General features: G+C 39.0%; 1 protein-coding gene across 37 annotated transcripts in view; it reads left to right on the top strand.

Annotated features, from left to right (window-relative positions):
- The window catches only part of CLASP2 (cytoplasmic linker associated protein 2), a 146,168-nt gene that overhangs the window by 16,365 nt on the left and 108,408 nt on the right, over nt 1-21,395 (top strand). For all 37 annotated transcript variants that reach the window (XM_048298077.1, XM_048298059.1, XM_048298041.1 and 34 more), the window contains exons 3-6: nt 8,656-8,759; nt 12,133-12,224; nt 12,559-12,634; nt 14,106-14,203. In XM_048298077.1, coding sequence (XP_048154034.1) covers nt 8,656-8,759; nt 12,133-12,224; nt 12,559-12,634; nt 14,106-14,203 — 370 coding nt within the window. The remainder of the gene's footprint in view (nt 1-8,655; nt 8,760-12,132; nt 12,225-12,558; nt 12,635-14,105; nt 14,204-21,395) is intronic.

The raw sequence follows: 21,395 nt of genomic DNA, 5'->3' as shown, positions 1-21,395 counted from the left end.
GAAGTATAATGCCTGATAAAGAGACTTAATTCAGTTTCCTAGGCAACCATGTAATGTTGCAGTAAATTTCTTCTAAGGTGTTATCCTTTTATGATTAACCATATCGTGTGCTCTCTGCAGCTGGCATCTGTGTTCTGGGAGTCTGGACATACAAATTGGAATCTTTCTTTTAGTACATCCAGTTAAGATCCTTGAAAACACTTTGGAAGCAGTAAATACCAGGGTGTGTGTTCCTTCATAAGACTATATGTCTATATTCTGGGAAAAATAAAGCAGTGTTTGAGTGTTATATCTTTTGGTATTTAAAACTACTGCTTGTTCTGTGATTAAAAGAGATGTTACATAAGAGCACATAATTACTGTATCACAGTCTCTTTTCCTAGGTGATCGCATTAATTATTAAAATAAATGTATATATCCAAAATAACAGAGGCTATTAAAATTATGGGCATATGTGTCTGGATGATAGAATTTCTGGGAAAAGTGTCTACTCATACTTTTAGTTCTGTTTTCTAAAACAAGTGAATATGACTTGGCCCTCTTGTTATTATTGTCAAAAGGAAAACAAAAAATGCAGTAAAGGTATACAGAATCTGTTTCAGTTTTACTGTGCAGTATTAGACCATGACATATTTTTCTGCAGATATCGAACTGTCCATTAGTCTGTTACATAACTATATTGACATCAGCTTTTACATATAACCTTACAAAATGTTGCAAAATATTCTACTTACCTGAAAATTAAAGGAAATGTAATTGACAGTTAAAACGACCAAACACAGATAGATAGGTTATACTTGTATACGTACATGTGAGTCTGAACAGGGATGCACATTTTACACACAAAAACTCCATATGTGAATGTGTGTGTACATTTAATAGTAGTTTCAAATTCTTCTTACTGTGAAAAGAAACCACTGGGCAAAATTAATTTTGGAAGATAGTTATAGTGCCATATACTAAAATGTGAAATCAATTTGAAGTGTTTACATTTTTTACCAGGTGGCTTCAAGACGTGTTAGAGGAATATTTAAATTAGTTTCCTCAGACTAATTTAAATGCTCTGTCAAATTTGTTGTTATAATGAAGCATGGAAGTGTGACTGCTCGTGTCCTGGATGGGTGCACTCATAACTGGCTTAAAAACTGGCTAGATGGCTGAGTCCAAAGGGTGATGGTCACTGGAGTTAAATCCAGTTGGTGACTGGTGGCAAGTGGTATTCCCCCGGACTCAGCATTGGGGCTGGTTTTGTTTAATATTTTTATCCATTACCTGGATAAGGGGATGCAGGGCACACTGAGACAGTTTGAAGATCAGACCAAGCTAGGTAGGAGTGTTGATCTGCAGGAGGGTAGGAAGGTTTTGCAGAGGGATCAGGGCAGGCTGGAGCAGTGGGTTGAGGCCAGTGGTATGAGGGTCAACAAGGCCAAATGCCAGGTCCTGCACTTGGGTCACAACAACCCTAGGCAGCGCTACAGGAAAAGCACCTGGCTGTGCTGGTTGACAATGGCTGAGCATGAGGCAATGAGTGCCCAGGTGGCCAAGAAGGCCGGTGGTGTCCTGGCCTGTATCAGCAATAGTGTGACCAGCAGGACCAGGGCAGCACTCATCCCCGCTGTATTCGGCACTGGTGATGCTGCACCTCAAATCCTGTGTCCAGTTCTGGATCCCTCAATGCAAGAAGGACATTGAGGTGCTGGAGCATGTCCAGAGAAGGGCAGTGGAGCTGGTGAAGAGTTTGGAGCACAAGTCTGATGAGGAGCAGCCGTGGATTATGTAGCCTGAAGAAAAGGAGGCTCAGAAGGAACCTTATTGCTCTCTATAACTACCTGAAAGGAGGTTGTAGCAAGGTGGAGGTCAGTCTCTTCTCCAAAGCAGCAAGCAACAGGACGAGAGGAAATGGCCTCAAGTTGTGCCAGGGGAGATTTAGATTGGATGCTAGGAAAAATGTTTTCATTGAAAGTGTTGTCAAGCACTGTAACTGCCAAGGAAGAGGGCGAGTCGCCATCCCTGGAGATATTCAAAAGTCGTGTAGATGTGACACTGAGGAACATGGTGTAGTGGTGGCTTTGGCAGTGCTGGGTTAGTGGTTGGCCTTGATGATCTTAAAGGGTTTTTCTGACCTAAATGGTTCTATGTCACCTGATGTGTTTTAAAGCAGTTGTAAGGGCTTGCAACATACATTAACTTTTTGAGTGAATTAGGATTAAAGCAGTTGGTACAAGAATTTGGAAATACTCGTTTGAGGAAGTCAGCATTTAGTAAGTGACACCCACGTTGTAAGTTTTTGCTTTTTCCCTTACTTAATGATTGAATTTTTTGGGTGGAAAAGACTCCGGTGTGCAGTTTATTCAAGCTGGGACTCTTTAATATGTGGTTTTAATGTGGTATGGAGAAATGCTTTGAAAATCCATGAAATCCATGAAAACCAAGAACTGTATTAACATGAGCTACCATGGATATATCTAGCATCTAGAAAAATCCTGGATCTTCAGGTGTTAGGCCTGACTGAATTTTATTCTCATTTATCATTTTTATTAGTTTCATTGAAATGTTGAGACTAATGACATGTTCTGCTGAGGATTCAAGATTAAAAAAGCTTGCATAACAACTAAACTTAAAACTTGGAATAACTCGGTTGGAAGGGACTTTCACAATCATCTGTTCCATGTCTTTGCTTTAAAAATGGCCAAGCTATGGTGTTAGAGAAAACTTGGAAATTAAATCAAATAACTTGAGAAACTGAATTGCTGAGATAATGTAAAGCAAGCTTTTCCATTTATGTGAGAGGCATCTTGTCTCAAGGATGCCTTGCTGCACCTAAATGCAAGTCAGGTGTTTTGTCTGATACTGCCTTTTCATTTTATAGCTTACTGACCTCAGGAAAAGCTGTGTTGGATTGTTGTAGGATTTTCTTAGACAATAAAATGCTGACTGTTTCAGAATTTTTTTTTTAACAGCTTTTAGAAGACAGTCCATTATTTGTATTTTTTCCCCCATAATATCTGCTTTTATATTTTCAAATGTAACAAAATACTAACTTCCTGCAACACCTCAGAAAATACTTAAATTTTCTTTGTTTTCCTCTGTAGTTAATGGTGACAGCTAGGGGTCATGACTGATATAAACTGTAACTTTTTTCATCTTTATGATTAGATTCTCTAAAGTATCAGTTAAAAAAAAAAAGTAAAAATCTATGCAGCCTTTTAGCTTTTTTTTTTTTGGGGGGGGCGGGGTGTGTCGTGGGTTGGTTGGTTTGTTTTGTTGTTTTTTGGGGTTATTTTTTTCCTGTCTGGCTAGTGCTGGAATTTATTAGTAGTGGGAATTCATTTTACCTGAAGTGATCCATGCTTGCGTGATAGGCTGTGATGTAGAATACCATCTGCTTGCTGTCTGTGGGCATTTCACTGTATGACACCTAGAAATGCAGTGCTTTTAACTCGAAATCCTAGCTTGCTTTGGTTTCTGCTTGATTCTAATTAATTCTAGTTCTGTAAGAAACCTCGCCTAGAGCTTAAAAAATTTCAGAAGATGACATTTGTTCTCAATCTTCTAGTTTTCTTTCGGATTTAATACACCTCTTGAAACTCTTTGGCCTGGTAGACTGTTCTCATGTTCTGAGACTGACACCTTGATAGACTCGTAGATATATCATATAAAAAAAAAGTGTTTGTTTTTTCCTCTCTGCTGCTGCTGATGAACAGTGATGTGTCATTAATCCCACTAATGCTTTTCTTAATTAGCTCCTGGAGAGACCCCAAGAAGCGCATTAATGTCTGAAATTGCTTTTTATTAAACTGGCTTGGACTGTATGTTGAGGAGAGGAGCACTGAGGCCTTTCTGAGAGCCTGCTTATGATTCTTTGCTTAGAAGTAGTCCCTTGGCCACGTGGATCTGTCAGGCTGGCCCTGTAGGAGCCCCTGTGGGATTCTCTCCTGTGCATCCTGCCCAGAACAGAGACTGCCCTAATTGCAGGGGCAGCTGTTCCCCTCCCTCCTTTCTAATGACAGCTGTTCAATGCTACTGCCTGAGCTGGCAAGGTTTCTGAGGAAACGAGGAAGATCTTGCTGCCTAGGTTTAATCTGTTTCTGTCCTCAAAGACTTTTCTTCTTAGTAACAGAATTTTTGCCAACACTGATAACGTTTTCTCGGTAAAGATTCTTTTTTGCTTAATGCTTTTTTGTAAGTCTTTGCAGTAATGAGTATCTAAAGTTGGTTCATAGAAATAGGTAGACCTGAGACTTGAAATGAGCACAGGTATACAAAGAGCAGCAGGTGTAAGTGGTCAGAAGAGAAGAAAAAGCAAGAATACAAACTGAAAAGCTGCAGAAGGAACTCTTGTTAAAGTTTAACAAAAGAAAATTGTTTGTGCTACCTGTGGCATTCTTTGCTACAGGGGTCATATAGTTAAATTGCTCAGGTTTTTAAAGATACATTGTGTGCCATTCTAGGCAACTTCTGTGATTTGCTTGTTTTATCATCTTCAATCCTGGTAGAGGAAATAAATATTTAATTTCTCAAGGCTGTACTTTGACTCTGAAGGCTGGTTTTGGCATTAACTCATGCATGTATTGTCCCAGCTAGTGGTGATAAAATTATTTGGTGAATGTGGATAAATGAAAATTTATTCAGATTTACTGAGACAAGAGAAGACAATAGAAAAAGAAACTGATGGGATAATAACCTCTGTTATGGATGTAGCAGAAAGGAAAAAGGCATAAATAGCAGCTCAGATGTAAATGCATAGCCAGTTTAAAGGGGTGATTGTCCTGCTCTGCTCTGCACTGGGGTGGCCTCACCTCAAGTGCTGAGTGCAGTTTGGGGCACCACAACATAAAAAAGGCATTAAGCCATTAGAGAGTGTCTGAAGGAGGCCGACAAGGATGGTGAAGGATCTTAAGGGGAAGCTGTATGGGGAGTGGCTGAGGTCACTTGGTCTGTTCAGCCTGGAGGAGTCTGCAACTTCCTTGTGAGTAGAAGAGAAGGGGCAGGCACTCTTCTCTGTGGTGACCAGTGACAGGACCTGAGGGAATGGCCTGAAGTTGAGTTCAGAGCAGTTTAGGTCGGATATTAGAAAAGGTTCTTCCCCCAGAGGGTGGCTGGGCACTGGAACAGCTCCCCAGGGAAGTGGTCACAGCACCAAGCCTGAACGAGTTCAAGAAGCATTCGGACAATGCTCTTGGGCACATGGTGTGACCTTGGGGTGTCTGTGCAGGGCCGGGAGCTGGACTCAATGATCCAGATGGATCCCTTCCAAGTCAGAATATTCTGTGATTCTGTGAAATAGCAGCTCAGTTTGAGGTAGATCTGGTAGAATTAATGTCTGCTATGGAATATTTTTGCTAAAACTGTAGGTTTTCTTCAGTAATCAAAACCTGTAAAATTGTGGTGTAACAATGTAGAAATCTTAACAGGAAAACCTCAGGAGCGGCTAGAAGTGGTAAGAAGCTTTGACAACATGCTAAAACATGGCGAAAAGGCAAGTTGAATCGAATACAGTGCTTCACAAAAAATAAACAACAGCTGCAAAAGGAATCAATGTCTCCTAAATTTAGTGTAGTGTTTCTCAGCATATCTGCAGAAATATATGACAGAAAGGTGTCATTTGTTATTAGATTTTCCAAAATCCATTTGAAATAATTTAAGAATCTAGGCAACAGAAGATAAAAGATGGATAAGGTTAATATAAAACAGTAGGAATGTGTGAATCCAGACTGCATGTGATAAATTATATCCCTCACTGAGTGAGTTGTTAGGAGGCTACCACATTGAATACAGCCTTCATGTTTGGTCCTACTTCGCCTTTGTCACCCTTTGTTTAATTCTGTATCTGTTTGAGATTGTTGAGTTTGCAGACTGATGCCAGTAACAACCAAATGCATGTATTTGCATTGCAGTATAAAGAGGGACACTAATTCGATAATGCTAGTGAGAAAGCATGTGCAGCTTAAAGGAAAAGTAGCAGCCAAAATGATGTTCAGTTTTGAAACTTGATCGATAGGAAACCCAACTTTCAGTGATTTCCTATTGGAGCTTGTTCTGACAGAAAAGATGAACAGCCACACTGAAAACCAGCTGGTGGTTGCCAGCATTCAGCAGCCTAATTTCATTTGTCTTGCGCAAACAGAATATATCATGCCTTATATGGGGTCTTACAGAAACTTGAGTTTTAGGGGAAAAAAGCCAAGCCTGCAGCCGTGTGGGCTCTTTAACAGCTCCTACAGCGGGTTATCCCTCTGTCAGAGCTCCAGGAGTGGCAAAGGCTGGTGTGTTCAGTAGCTGCACACTCTGAAATCTGCAGGCTGTGTCATAGCTTAGTTTAACTCGGTGACCTCATCTCTGTTCAGCAGCTTCTAGTAGCTGTTCTCTGTGCTTGCCTTAGTGATTTGAGCGGAGCCCTGGTATCTGCAGCTCCGTCAAATGACTCAGAGTGCTAATTAGTCACAAAGGAGCCGTGTTCCCTCAGGACTGGCACTGGCTGTGTTTGTTTCCCTCTCTGTAAAGCTAGAATTGCCTTCAGCTGCCCAGCAGTCAGGTCAATGTAGAGACCTCACTAGTAATGTATGGCATGGGGACAAGGTCAGTTCAGAAGTGCTGGAAAGGACAAGAAAAGTACTGTTGGTGAGAAAAATGTAATCAGTAGGTGTAGGAGTGATTGGAAGTTCATGGGAGTGGTTACCTGTGTACTCCCAAAAATAGCTTCTTGAGTTCTGGATGTTTCTTCTCTGTTCACAAAATGGAAAAAATCCCCAAAAAAACCAAACCCAACCACCAAACAAAACAGAAACACCCCTTAAAAACCCAAACCATAAAGACCATGTCCCACACCATCAAAACAACAGCAATCCAACCCAAACGAAAAAACCCCAGACTCTTCTTTTGAAACTGTGAAATGAAAGTAGCTGTACTAATTTCTTCAGGGGAGAAAGGGTAGAGAAGATAGATGAAAAACACAAAACTTTGATAATGGTGGCTGAAGATGTCAGTGGAATATCCAGAGCCAATAGAATTAAATACTTAGATTAGGACACTCAGAATAGGACACTAAGAAAGCCTTTGGATACTGCAGGAGGGGAAATTCAAACTTCAGCAGTGTATTTTTCAATCATGGTATAGAAGTGGCTGCTGCTTTTAGTATGGGAACAGGGGACTGAGGAGACCTCAGAATTTATGGTTCTGTTCCCTTTCTTTTGCTGGCAAATCTATTGTTTATTTATTACTATAAAATCATTACGTACTGATAAAATTACTTCAGATCTGCCTTTCAAACAATAGCCAAATACAATTATTTCTTTTGTGAGTAGAAAAGGAAAATGAATTCTTTAGCAGTCTGTTGAGGTCAGGCAGCTACTGTAAAATACTCTCAGGTGTTCAGTAATGTAGTACTAAATGCAGCAAAAAGTTACTTTAGCTGTTAGTATATCTCTTTTTACTTATGAGAATGTGAGCAAGTCTTCAAAAGAAGTCGAGGTAAACATTATGCTGGCTTTAGAAGTTTGAAGTAAATGTTACAGCAATTGCAAATTTAGCCCAAGCTTAAGCAGAGTGCAGGAGCAGAAGGATGTGCTGGGTGATTATTGTGAGCTGTGTTGAGTAAGATCCACCTGGACTGCGTGACTGATACTTGGAGCTCTCAGAAACTGTGGATTGGATCAGAAACAAAAGCTAGCACAGAAGGCTGAGCTGTCGGCAGGTAAATGTCACCATTAGCGTGACACTGCTTTTCCTAGGTGGTGAATCACGTGCTTCTTAGAGCCTTAAATCACTGTCCGTGAGAGACACATCTCCACCAACTCTGTCAGTCAGTTGTGCTTCCTGAAGGAAGGCAGCGTACTCGGTGTCATCACCCCTCATTTGGAAGAAGTACTTGAAAGCATTTCGGAGAAGAATGTCTCAAAGAGTAGGCCCCAGATGGAGGACTGGGAACCAGTACAGCAGGATGTCTTGCACAACACAGAACTAGCTACGCGTTCATTGGGATATCTTTCCTAATGTCACAGCATTAATTTGTCTGACGTAATTATAAACTTCTGTCTGGAAAAGCAACCTAAGAGAGTTGGCAAGTCCCTTGGCTTTGATTTTTACTGGTTTTTAGGATCTGAAATCATCAGCTGTCATGCAATTTTACTTAAGTATTATTTGAGGATGCTTGTTTTAACATAGTAACTTCTAACGATGCTCTTACTGAAGTGAGGCTGGGTTTGCAGAAGATACACTGTGTGAATAAGGAATTTAAAACGTTTGGTTTTCTTACAATAAACATCAAAGTCCCACTGATTCTAAAATAGTCCTATTTTCCTATTCCAATTCTTTGCCACTCACCATGCCCCAGCATTATTTTTAGAAAAGCCAGACATTCTGAAACTAACTGGAACACTTTTTGAAGTCAAAGTCATTCAAACAGTTTTGAAGATGGGAAGCTTGCTTTCTTTTTAACCTATTGAAAGATACTATTTTCTTCCATTTCAGGCTTATGCATTTGTTGTTAGTCTTATACCCAGAAATGCACTTTAAAATATTGTGGCCTACTTAAAATCAGCTTTTATTTTTGAATGACGTGTATACATCTGTTTCAGGAAATATCTTTAAGCATTAGAAGATCTCCATTGGGTGTTTAATCTTTTTTACTTTCTCTTTTTTTTTCCTCTCCTGTAGTTCTCCTGCCTTTGATAGATCGTATGGGAGATGCCAAAGACCAAGTTCGAGAGCAAGCACAGAATCTTATATTGAAATTGATGTGTGAAGCAGCACCGCCCATGGTATGATTGCTTAATGTAGATTCAGAGGGAGGCCTCCAGTGAGCTTATGACTTCTGTATGAACTCCGAACATGTCACAATGTTATGGCGACTGTTAATGGTGTAAATGTTAAAGGTACTCTTAGTGGGTTGACACCGATGTATTGTTCAACTAAAGATAAAAATCTTGGCACGATGTGATTCTGCATATTTTGCACATCGTAGCTAAATTCTGAGCAGACATTTTTATGCCATGTGCCAGGGCTTTGTTAATTGACGCATGTTTGAAGCATCTTCTGGGTTTGAATAATGGGAATAAATAAGTTTAATTAGCTCCAAATTTATTTTAAAATTAGATTTGTACTTGAACATGTAGGACTAGTACTGCAGTTGAGCTGCACATTTTCTAACTTAAGAGAATCTGGCTTTCTAGCTGTATGACAGAGATGCTCTGTGAACCATGGACAAACTGAGGTGGGGATAAATTGCCCTCTGGCTTGTCATATTTGGTTGTAAGGAGGCTTGTTTAACTCAACCTTCAGTTCTAAACATTATGTGGCTTCCAAGTGCTTAATCTTATATCTCTATTCTGTGAGTCTGAAAAATGTCGGACTGTTTAACAAGATTATATTCTTGAGTAGCGATGTTATTTAGAAGTCTGGAGACCCTGGATGTGAGTAGGAACTTACTATTTGAGTTTTCAGTTCCTGAGGAAAATCTATTTCTGAGTTCTAATTCTAGAGGTTAATAGGGAGAAAAATAGTGGGGGTTTTGTATGCACTAATTCCTGGCTTTGTTTTTTCATAGATTAAAGTTTGAATGTTTGTGTGTGGTGAATAAGATGTTGCAGACTTGATCTGGAGTGAGAAAATTATTGTCAGTTGCTTTGTTTGCCTGATAAAACATGTAGCATGCTAGGCTATTATAGAACAGTTTATCTCCCTTTGGCTACAGATCTGATTGGGATTTAGGCATCAGGGTCTAGTAGTGTCATCCACAAAGACATGCGTTTATCTGTTCACAAGCTGCAGTGTTGGTCATATTCACTGACCAAGAGACATGGCAGTATTTTTTGTGCCTAGGTGCCAGTAGTTCATAAATGATGTGTTCCTGTCCCCAAGATGCTCCCAAATACTTGGCATACAGAGCAGAACCCCTACAGCAATGGCATTTTGACAAGTGTGCAGTGGAGCACCTTGGAGATACCTTCATTTGAACAGTAGCTGATAAAGAAATTGGTGGTAGTTGCTTCGTGCTAAGCCCTTGTTGTGGAAGAGTTTTAGATTGCTGGTCCATCTTTGTGCAGAGTTGTTAGGCTGTACATAGAGGTGATGGAAGGAAGTTTCCATCCCCTTCGAAGTTCACTCTCAAATGCCGGAAGGCATACAAGGTTTGTGGGGTCCAAGGAAGAGCGTTGTGTCTGCAAGACAAGGTACTGCTCTCCTGGTAACTTCCCCAGAGTGGGAGAAGCCTGGCTTTGGTTGTCTGCTCTCAGGAGAGCTTATGGGTCGTTAAAACTTTGGATGAAAAGCATCAATCATCCTCACAGCAGGGGCCAAAACAGAGAAGTCTTTCCTGTGCCTCTAACACTGAAGTACAGAGCTGTAGGCTCTCTGCTGCAGAGAAATATCCCTTTAGAAGAGCTTAGTGGAATAATTTTTTGAGGATAAATCCTGTAAGTGTCTTTCTAGTCAACTCATCATGCCTCTTGTAGCATGTTGTTGAATAATATTTAATTTGTCCTGTTGTTAAATCCCTTTACTTGTTTTAGATGTTTGGGGGTTTTTTGCTTCTTTTATGAGCAAGAACTAGCTGTAGCTGCTTATGGGCAAGAAGGCATAAAAATATAGGTGGTATAAATATGCATGAAAGGGATGGAGGTGGACATCAAGTCTTGCTAGGAACTTCTGAGAGTTGAAATTTCTAAGCAGTCATTTGAATTTCTCTGCTTAAAAAAATTAGCTCTTAAAGAAGGGATAATGTAGTGAAAGACTAAATTTTACTTTGGTCTGCTTTCTTTGTTTCAATAGTCTGCACTTCCCTCTCTACCTGTATTTTTGTTCATCTGTCAAGGAGATTTCCTTTTTCCCATGTTTGTCCATGACAGTGGGTTAATTGGAAGGATGTTTTCTTCCATAAAATCCTGTTCTTTGTTGTTAAGCTATGCAGCTTTGGCAAGCCATATCCTGCTCATCTAAGGTTTGTTTTCTCTAAATGCAATGAAGTATAAAACAAACAAACAAAAAACCGCAGATGGGACAAAATTATCAAGCAGGGCTCTAATTGGAAAATTTTATGTCTGCTGTTGAAGTGTGCTACCTCATTAATAAAGAGGATGCATATTCCCTGCTCTTATGCTCTCTGTTTTTGTTGATCAACAGCTGTTTGTGAGGGCTTTATTTTTTCTTTTCCCCCAGAAAGCCGATTGCAATAATTAGTATGTAATACATTTTAGCAGCTTTGTGTGGCGTCACTGTAGGTTGCAGTTGCAGCACTCCAGGGTGCAGTTGGCAGGAGGGAGGTGCCTGGGCTGCAAAGTGTGCAGCTCCTGGCAGTGTGCAGCCATCCATCGCTAGGCAACGCTGCCCGGATGCTGGCTGGGCTGCAATGGCAGTGCTGCAGCTGGGGCGAGTTGCAGGCTGAAGCCTGTGCATCTGCTCCCAAGGAGAACCCCCCGGCTCCTCAGCTCCATGTTTGCGCTTCCAATGCCCTGATATGCAGCTAGAGCACGGCAAGGAGATGGAAAGGTAATGGGATAAAGCCAGGAGGCAGAGAGCCAGGGCAGGCAGAGAAAAACAAGTGCGCAAGGAGGTGAAGGAGGGTTTAGCGAGCCAGGGGATCGTACCACAGGAAGTGGCACCAGCACCGAGAGGAGAACTGAAAGCAGAACAAAAATGGAAGTACAGGAATTAGAGCGAGTGGGCAAGAAATAATAAAAAAATGAAGAAATAGATCTAAAGCAAAAGTAAGGGGGAAGTGGGACAGCAGGAGTATGGATAAGGACAAGCTAAAATGGATGTGAGGAAATTTTGGCAGGCAAACAGAATATGAAGCAAAAAGAGTGTAGTAACTTCTGCTTCAGTCAGTAGTTTGTAATGTTAATATTTGTTTTGTGTGCATTAACTGTAACAATCCTGTATGTTTTAAGAGCTGTTTCTCAAACAAGGAAAACACTCAGCTGGATTGCTGAAGGACGTTTTTTAGGAATTGGTTTTGGCATAGAATTAATCTGTGTTGTGTTCCATATTGTGCATTTCAAAAGTTAATTTTATCGCTTTTCCAATGGACTTGTCTTCTGTTATTTTTTTGCAACTATTATGAATGTAATTATATGGAATAGAATTACATTGTATTGTACTCCAGGTAATTAAAGACCATTATTTCTGCTTTTATAGTACATTTGGGAACGCCTTGCTGTTGGTTTTAAACACAAGAATTACCGATCCCGAGAAGGAGTGTGTTTGTGTCTTGTTGCTACCTTAAACATGTAAGCTTTTTGTTTCTATGGAGATGTAATGGTTCTATCCTTCTTTTGAATGTCATTTTTCTCTGAAAGTAATTCTTTAGGGAGTCTGGTTCAATTAAATTAATACATGGGAAAAATCAAACAACTTAACTAGTGGGCTTTCTGAAAGAAAGACTAAAGCTACAGAATTCTTATCTTATTTAGAAGTAGATGAAGGACTAGTAAGAGAGGGTCAGAGCTTGATTGATGTCAGTTTGTATTCTATAAAAGCTAAGCCAAAAGTTCACTTCTGCAAGAATTATTTTCTGTTTTTTCTTAAAAAATATGCTACTTTTTTTTTTTTTTTTTTTTTTAGTTACGGTGCACAACCATTAGTCCTCAGCAAGTTGGTACCACATCTGTGTATAGCATTTGGTGACTCCAACAGTCAGGTAAGGATTTCAGTACTTACTGGCCCTTGAACAACTACACTTTGACAGAGCAGTGAAAGCAAAATAAATATAAGCATTTAAAGAAAAGCTGGTAAGAGTGCTTGTGTACAGCAGATCATTATTTTCTACTATGAGAAGTAAACCCGATTTCTTCTTTATCAGTCCATCCACTGGAAGATGAAAGTAGAGTTGCAAAGGCAGCAATATCATGATGTACTGGTCCCTTTAGTTTTGTCTTCAGAAGAAGAAACTAGTAATTACTGAAAGTAGTTGTTTCTTACAGAGGATGTTGAAAAGAAATAAATAAAAAAATGAAGTTATTGACACAAAAAATTACCTCCAGAAGCAGCCCTTATATGAAACCTGCGATAGATTGCCAAATTTGCTGAAGATAACATTATTATGTGTAATTATTTTCTCATTGGAACCCAAATGGCATTTGAGAGCATGGAAGGACTGTCGTTAAAATCATTAAAGTAAGCAAAAACATCTACAGTGAAAATCAAGATGCAGTGACATCTGAACTTCAGAAAATCTTCCAGTGGAAATGGTTAAAATATCTTGATTTATCTGAAGTTGTGTTTGGGGGAAAAGACTATGAATACAGTAACAGAGAAGATAGCATTGGTAGGAGCTGGGTTTATAAACAGGATTGGTCTTTAAGCTTAATTTCTGAATGCAGCAAAGTTCTTGTCTCCTCTGTATAGCATAGCATTGTTCTGTTCTAGCAAAATTCTGTTGAGAAGTTGTCCTTTTTGCTGATCATTAGTAAAGATGTAGTTCACATCTTGCTAGGGCAGTTATGTGTTTAGTTTGAACTGCTGCAAAGAACAATACTGAAGTCATTCCGGACATTCTTTTTAGAGAATAACGGCATTTACTAAAATGGCATTTTTGGCAGTCTTTATTGTGATGACTGTGGTTTAAAATTTTTAAAGAGGCACTCCATCTCCTTGTTTTTACTGTTCTTTCTGCTTCTACCATCCTGCCTTATTTCCGTTCTTGTGCTGATGCCATGCCACCTGATTCCAATTGAAATAAAGAGAGAAGAAAATGCTGGTCCATTCTTGTGGGCAGCCTTAGTTTTCCAGAAGGACTTTGCTGTGTGTAGAAAGTGATGAAAGCAAGATGAAAAGTCAAGACTGAGTGCAGGAGCTAAGTTTTGAAAGTACTGCCTGCTGTGAGCAAGTCCTAGATAAAGCACATTTTTTCCACAAATACTATTCTTATGTCAGACCCAGAAATTCCCTCTAAAGCTGTTATTTCTAGGATTTTTTACCACGTGGGGATGCTGTAACTTGGAACAAATGCCATCGTGTTTGAACAGTTGTATTTCCGTTCCTTTTCATCCTCACTATTTCAACTGAGTTGGCATGCAGGGCTATAGATGCTCTTAAGATTAGCGGTCTGTCAGCAAATGTCGTTTTGGTTTCTGTAACACTGGAATTAACAATTTAAACTGTGTTCACAGGTGAGAGATGCTGCCATACTAGCCATTGTAGAGGTGTACAGACATGTGGGAGAGAAAGTACGAATAGATCTTACGAAGAGAGGAATTCCTCCTGGAAGGTGAGCTAGCTGTTTTGATTTTGTAATTCTGAGCCATTTAAGTTTTACTGTTCGTTATCTGAACTTTAAACTCAGTAAAAATTTTGTTTTAAAATTACTGTAATTTTTATTTTATATTCCAGTTAGTTTTGCTTTCAGTATGATGTTACTAGAGTTCCTGTGTTGTATGTAGATTAGTTTATATGAAATAAAGCTAGCCATTATTTTTTTTCTACCTTTGATTAATTAAGAAAGCTAGACAGAGGTTGAAATTGTACTTAGTGGGAAAGGCTGTTTATTCCATAAAATCTTTAAAAATCCTTGTTAAAGCAATTTATACTTTTTGAAATGTGTTAACCCCTTATATACTAACATACCGCTTTACCATCACTTTTATCTCATTTCTTGATTTTGATAAAGCTGAATATATCTATTACTTGATGTCGGAGAGAATGTTAGATAAGTCCCTTATCAAACCCCTCTAAAAAACTAAGAGCCCTAGTTTTTAATGGTCATTTGTAGGATAGCAAAATACAGCTTGATAATAGATCAAAATATGTATTCAGCTCTGGGGCCCCCAACATGAGAAGGACATTGACCTGTTAGTCCAAGGGAGAGCCACTAAATTGATTAGGGTGCTGCAGCACCTCTGCTATGAAAACAGGCTGATTGTTTAGCTTGGAGAAGAGAAGGCTCTTAGAGCACATTTCAGTACCTAAATAGGTAGGAGACCTGGAGAGGGACTTCTTCCAAGGATGTGGTAGGACCAGGGGTGAGGGCTTTCAACTGAAGAGGACAGGTTTAGGTTGCATATTAGGAAGCAATTCTTTACTGTGAGGGTGGTAAGACACTGGAACAGGTTACCCAGTGAGGCTGTGAATGCCCTGTCCCTGGCAGTGTTCAAGGTGAGCTTGGATGGGGCTTTGAGGAGCTTGCTCTAATGAAAGTTGTCCCAGCCCATGACAGAGGGGTTGGAACTGGATGATCCAAAACCATTCTACAATTCTATGGAAGCATTGTAGGAGAAGGGTGTTGAATTTATTGTTTTACATTCCAGGCAGAGTTCAGCCTGTTTAGACAAAAGTTTACCCTGCCTATGAGAATGAGAAGTTGTACACATTCTCTTCTATCCTGTAGAATAGAATTCTAAAGAATTCTATAGAATATAGTCATGCTTTTAGACTAGTAATGGATTATATGGTTACCACAGAAGTTTAAGCCATATTATTACTACAATTCTGAAAATTGAGTTTCCTAGCAAATAAGGGGAACATATCAGAGATCTTTCTTGCATTAAGATAGGGCCTTGGACATCTTTTGGAACAGAGAATAAAAGAGTGCAGATAGCACAGCATTTTTGCAATGAATGTTGGGTCTGACTGTAAGTTTAGGTTCAGGACTCACCGTTTACAATTCCATGTGATACAAGCTGAGCACATCTTGGGATCCAAATAGGATTAAACACCATAGGTGCTTTGTATCCTCAGGACAATCAACAGCTTCTAATTTAGTTGCAGTAGGTGCCAAGTTGTTGTTTCTACTGTCTGAATCAGCTGCATACAAAATTCCCCCTGATCTGAAAGCAAGCATGGTTGTATAATTTGCATTTACATAAAAAAGCAAGACTCTACTTGGTGCATGTTAAATGGGCTGTTGCTACTAAATCTCCAGCAGTTTTGCACCTGATAGTCAGGACTAGGGTAAAATAGTATGTGAGCTGAGTGTCAGTGCTGTGTCCTCTGCAGTAGGTTTCAGGTTGGGATAAGGACAGGAGTTACGATTTGCTTGAGTTAAACATGAGACTGCTAGTCTCTGTCCCATCCAACCCTGACAGAAAGCAGAGCTCCTGGAGTCCCTTCTTACTCCTTCACAGAACTAAGAAGGCGTTTGACAAAGCTCAGGAAAGACAGATTAACTGTATGGTAGCTTAGACTGTTGTTTCTTCAGAAGCAGACCTAATTTAAGACATTTCTTCCCCAGTGCCTGTCAGAGGTTTCCCTTTGCTTAGATGCAGTAAAATTTTCATGTGGTTATGCAGGAACTATGATCTGTGGGAAAAAAACCTTTCATGTAGAGTATCATCATTATTTTGAGGGGAATCTGTGCTCATGTTTGTGTGTCTGGGTAGGTTTTAAGGGTTTTAAGTATTACAGATAATCTGTAGTTCAGACACGGCTGCTTTCAGTTGTTGAGTTCAGCCTTAAAGAACTGCATTGCAGCTCCTTCACTGTAAGTCAATGCATTAAAAATTACGTCTAAACTTAAACATTAGCAGAAAAACCTATTACTTCAGTGTTCGGTGCACACATGAATCAATAGAATGTAGGATTGTTTAGTTTGCATAACAAACTACACATTAGAGAGTTGTGTGTTGCTGCTTGAATGCACTCTATCCTAAAGCACTGAAAATAAGAGCTCCTGTCTGCTAAAAGGAAAGCAGGAAAGTTAATCAAGCATTGTTTTGAGAAATTGTTCAACTTCCTTAAATATGCAAATGGTATATACATGTTGTGTCTATACAAAGCCAAATACAGTCAGTAATTTAATAATAGTAGGCTTAAAAGGTTTTGTAATCTGCATCTGGTAGGGTTTGCCTTTGTGGAAAATACTGGATTTTCTAGAGGGCTTTACTTGACCTGTCAAAATCTAGGTAATGAATAAATTATGGGATCTTACTTTTGTAGTTCAATTCTACTTACTTACTATTTATTTTTCTTCAGTGCATTTCTCTTCTTTACTGAGATTAATTGGTGATACCTTAATAGGTATTAATTTATATAAACAAATATAAATTTGTTTATAAATAAAATCAGTGTATTCCTCTTTCTATTTGTTATTTTTCAACTTAGAAATCTCAGAGTATTATTGTGCTTTTTGCTTGAAGCACATTCCTTTTTCAGAAAAATCAGTATCAAGTCAGTGGCTGGAAATTTGGATGTTGTTTTCTGTTTTGTTGTAATTGCTGCCAGAGAGGTTTGACAGTCTTTAGTGTCAGACCTGAAAGTAGTGTTAATATATTTGTGAATACTGAAAGTGGATGTTGTATTTATTGTTCAGTGAGCCAAGAATAGTGAAGAGGTTTTGTTCTCTGTGGGACAAATCGAATGTTTTACAGTATGGAATCTGTGTGGCTGATCTTCCCTGAACGGAAATAGTGTACGTGGCTCTGGATAGCAGTTACTTAGTCTGAGTGTTAGAAGCTTTTATCTTTGAGGAATTAATCTGACAAATTTCCCCCCTGTTGCTTGAGAAACAGAAATGTATAAAACCAGTCATTTGTTTAGTTCTTACGTCTAGGGCCACAGCTTCATATCCTAAAATGTTGAAGCATATTGCAGTATGCATTATGCATTTCTAAATACCACATTTTATGTGGTATGCACATTCTGCTTATCTGTCTAGCTCAAGCTGTAGATGAGGTCCATCTGTGTGTCCAGATGTGGACACATGTCTTCAAGATTTTTTTTTTTTTTTTTTTTTTTTTTTTTTTTTTTTTTTTGGCTTGGAAGGGGGGAATATGGAGAGTTTCAGATGGGCCGTTTCCTGCTTTAGACTCAGTTTGGACATAAACAACAGACTAGTTACCACCATTCTTCTTTATCTTTCTGCTATTGATAGGGGAGTGGTGCTCTTTTGCCTCTTCGTCACAAGGACCACACTTTTAGGTATCCCCCTCTGCCTGCCATACAAACAGTTGAACACCATCAAGCATGGTCATGAGTAACAGCTTTTCAGTCTGAAGTGTTGCGCACATTCTGTGGAAGCACCCGTGTTTCCATATGTGTGCATGTCAGCTCAAGCTGTGTCGTAGAAGGGTACCTATTCCTCTTACTGACCATCCTCACCACAGTATGTTAATACTTTGATAGAGACCTGTTGCCTGCTGGAGGAGAGGGTTTGGCAGGTTGCCAGGAGCCCCCATTTAAAGTGCTACAACTTCATGCATTCATTCATTCATTCACTGACAGCCCCTCTAGAAGAACCTGCTGTCCCAAACACATGGTTTTTGTCAATGGCAATTTTTCCGTCTGTATGAGAAGTTGCAGAAGACCTGTCTATGCCTTTTTGGGAAAAGAAGATAATATTTCTGTCCACCAGTGACATGTAGTGACTTCAATGATTGATTATGATTGCCACATCCAGAGTTGGGCTTGCAGATCTGAGATGAAGGAGTAAATAATGCTGCTCTTCTCAAAGAACATTCCTCTTTGCCAGTAAAACTGGTCTTGGTCCAGCCCTGTAGAATTTCTTGGGTTCCTCTTGGCAGGCTCTCTTTTGCCAGGAGCTGAACCTTCTGTAAACATTCTTAAATTGACTGTGGTTGCAATAATTTTAGAGACTCTAGCCCATGCTGCCTTGCTGCCCGTGACTGTGTGAAGAAATATGAGAAGAGAAGAAGGTAGCAAGAAGAGCAGGGTGGGAGGAGAGGGAGGGAGAAACTTGTTGTGAGAGACTTTGCAAAGTAGTAGTTAAAGATGCTGTAAGCTGTTCTAAAGAGAGGGTTGGTTCTGCAGTAGTGCTTTACCACATTGGCAGCTGTGTTATAATGGACTCCTCTGTTGTTGTTGCAATTATGACAAATACTGTAGAGTGTGCCTCTGGTCATAAAGACATGCTTTGAAAGTTTGAGGAGTGGCAGTATTGTGTGTTGCTCTCCAGCCTGCAACACTGACAACATAGCGTCCAGTGCTGACAGACACATTTTTTTATTGTTCATAGTTAATACTTTATCAAGTATTTTGTCCAGAGTGAGAGGCAACATGTATATTATTATAACATATTTATAAGGAAGCATTTAGGTTTTAGCTGCTGTTTAAAACACTCAGGAAAGCATTTTTGAAAAGAAAGTTCAAAAGAGCAGAAAATCTTTTTTTTTCTTCTGCATGCTCTAAAATGTTTGTGCCAAGTGGATAACATCAGCTTTACAGGATTTAAAAATTAAAGTGAAATTTTAGAGCAAATCTGTTAATCTCTCTAGGCATATTCAGTTTCTCTCAGAATGACAGTTTCAGCCTTCCAGATGTAGTGTTAATTCTTCCTCATTAACTAGGTGAACTGCTAATGCAGTGTTTGCTATGGAATCCAGCACTGTTGAGGGGAACTCACAATCCCTGGTAAACACATTAACTTCTTGTTATGAAAGCAAGATGGCCTAATGCATTATTATATGTATTGATTCTCGTGTAAACTTCTCGATTTGTACGGTTGAAAGCAAGCAGCATGTAAATGGTATTTCACACGTCATTAGTAAATTCTAGTACCCAAAAACCATTTCATTTCAAAAGTTTTACTTTTTCAAGCCTAAGTGCAGAAAAACCCATTTTGGTAGATACTGCCTTTGGTTTGCAAATTGATCTTTTCATTAAAAGACTTGAGGTTTAATAGTAAAGTAGTGACATTTGTGAATTGCTGCCATTTCAGACATTTTGCTGTGGCAGCAGTAGTTGTAAATGCAATGGTGGTGCAAAAGGGAGAGGATAATAGGTTCCAGAGACAAGCTGGCAAGTATCCTAGGGAAAGATTAAGGAAACTACTACTGAGCTACATATAGTTTTGAGATGAGTTGAGATGATGGAATAACTGCTGGTTTGTGTTACGGGTTATTGACTTAAATGATTAACGGGGGGTTTGGGGTGTGGTTTTTTAGATGCTTGCAGTAGAGTAGGCCTTTTTGTGGGGATCCATATAGTTCTTGTTGTGGGCTGGCTAAGTCCAGGACAGATTTGCTCAGTAGCAGATTGCTTTGAAGTGTTTGGAAAGTAAAAGTAATGCACAGTGAGAGTCCTAAATTTTTGGAATGGGAGTGGGGGAAGGCTCAAAATTTCTATATTGTTGTCTGTCTGTATTTCATTATTTTATCACATTCTTCATTGTTATTGAAAGGGACATGCAATCTCAGAGAATGTAGACTATGCAGTGAAAGTGCACAGCCTCTCTACATGGATCATTGAGTAAAAGTGGTGTGTGCATAACGAAATGTTGAAGTGAAATCTTTGTGTGTCCTTGACTTTTCTCCTTGTGAGAATTTTCATACCCAGGCGTAGTTCTTACCCATTTCTTTTTGGTTTGTCATAAAATAGTTTGGATTGTGAGTTGTAAAGGCAGTCTTTCAGTGCAAATTGTTAGCAAATTTTGAATTGGGTAGTATAATCCCTAGTTCTTCTGATGTAACTGAACTGTACCTGTTCAGAGACCTGCAGACTGTCATGTGATTTGTAGTTTATAACTTTGTTCATTTAAAATCAGGATTCAGTCCTGATAGTCCTGGAGCTAAAAATCCCATGCGCATGTTATATATTACCATATTCCAAGTAGTCTAAAAAGCAGAGAAGTCTTTGGAGAAATGCAAGAAAATGTTCTCAATTGTTTGCAGCTGAACAATGTATTATGTCAGTACAACTCTATTGCTAATGCATGGGTTATGTTTTTCTGGGAGATACTTCCGCTGCTTTTATTGAATTTTCTGCAGAAGTGATGAGAAAGGGCTGTTGAAGTGTTTTGCCAACTTTATTGCTTGAACACCATTTTTTGCCTTGTGAGACTAGATTGCAAAGCTAGAATTGTGGAATTTTTTGGTTTGGTTTGTTTGGAGTTTTGTTTGTCTGTTTGCTGTTTAAATGTAGCAAAGCATTCACAGTGTATTCTCTACTGTGACAGTTAAAATCAGTGTGCGGGTTGGACACGTTTAAGTGTTTAGTGTATCTTAAGTTTAGAAGAAAGTTTGTTGTTTGGGTTTTTTTTTCCCCTGTGGAAGTGCTAACTACCACAAAGCTCTTTTCATAACCAAACTGAGGAAATTTTGTGGAAAAAAATCTTTGAGGAAAATTAATAATTGTCTCAGAACAAATTAAATAGTAATCCTTCTTTTTCTTCTAAATGAACATTGCATAGTTCAAACTGTAACCTTTTGTTGTTGAGTAGGAATAAATATGTATATATTGTATATACACCCAATATATGCTATTACTGAAGCTGAACTTTAGAATGTTATTTTTAATCATGCTAATGATTAAATGACTTAGAAAACTAAGTTGACTTAGTTTTCTATGCATTTCTGTGAAGATGCTCAGCTGAAGAGGAATCCTTTAGGAATTGTTTCTTCATACCTTTAATCCCTTGTATATTCTGCATTGCGGCTTCATATAGGCTAATAAACTGATTTCTGTTTTTACCAGTAGCCAGTGGGATTTCAGAGATGTAAAACTACTTTGTT

Source organism: Corvus hawaiiensis, chromosome 1, assembly GCF_020740725.1.
Source record: "Corvus hawaiiensis isolate bCorHaw1 chromosome 1, bCorHaw1.pri.cur, whole genome shotgun sequence".
Lineage (NCBI taxonomy): Eukaryota > Metazoa > Chordata > Aves > Passeriformes > Corvidae > Corvus > Corvus hawaiiensis.
This window is presented reverse-complemented; position numbering and strand designations above follow the sequence as displayed.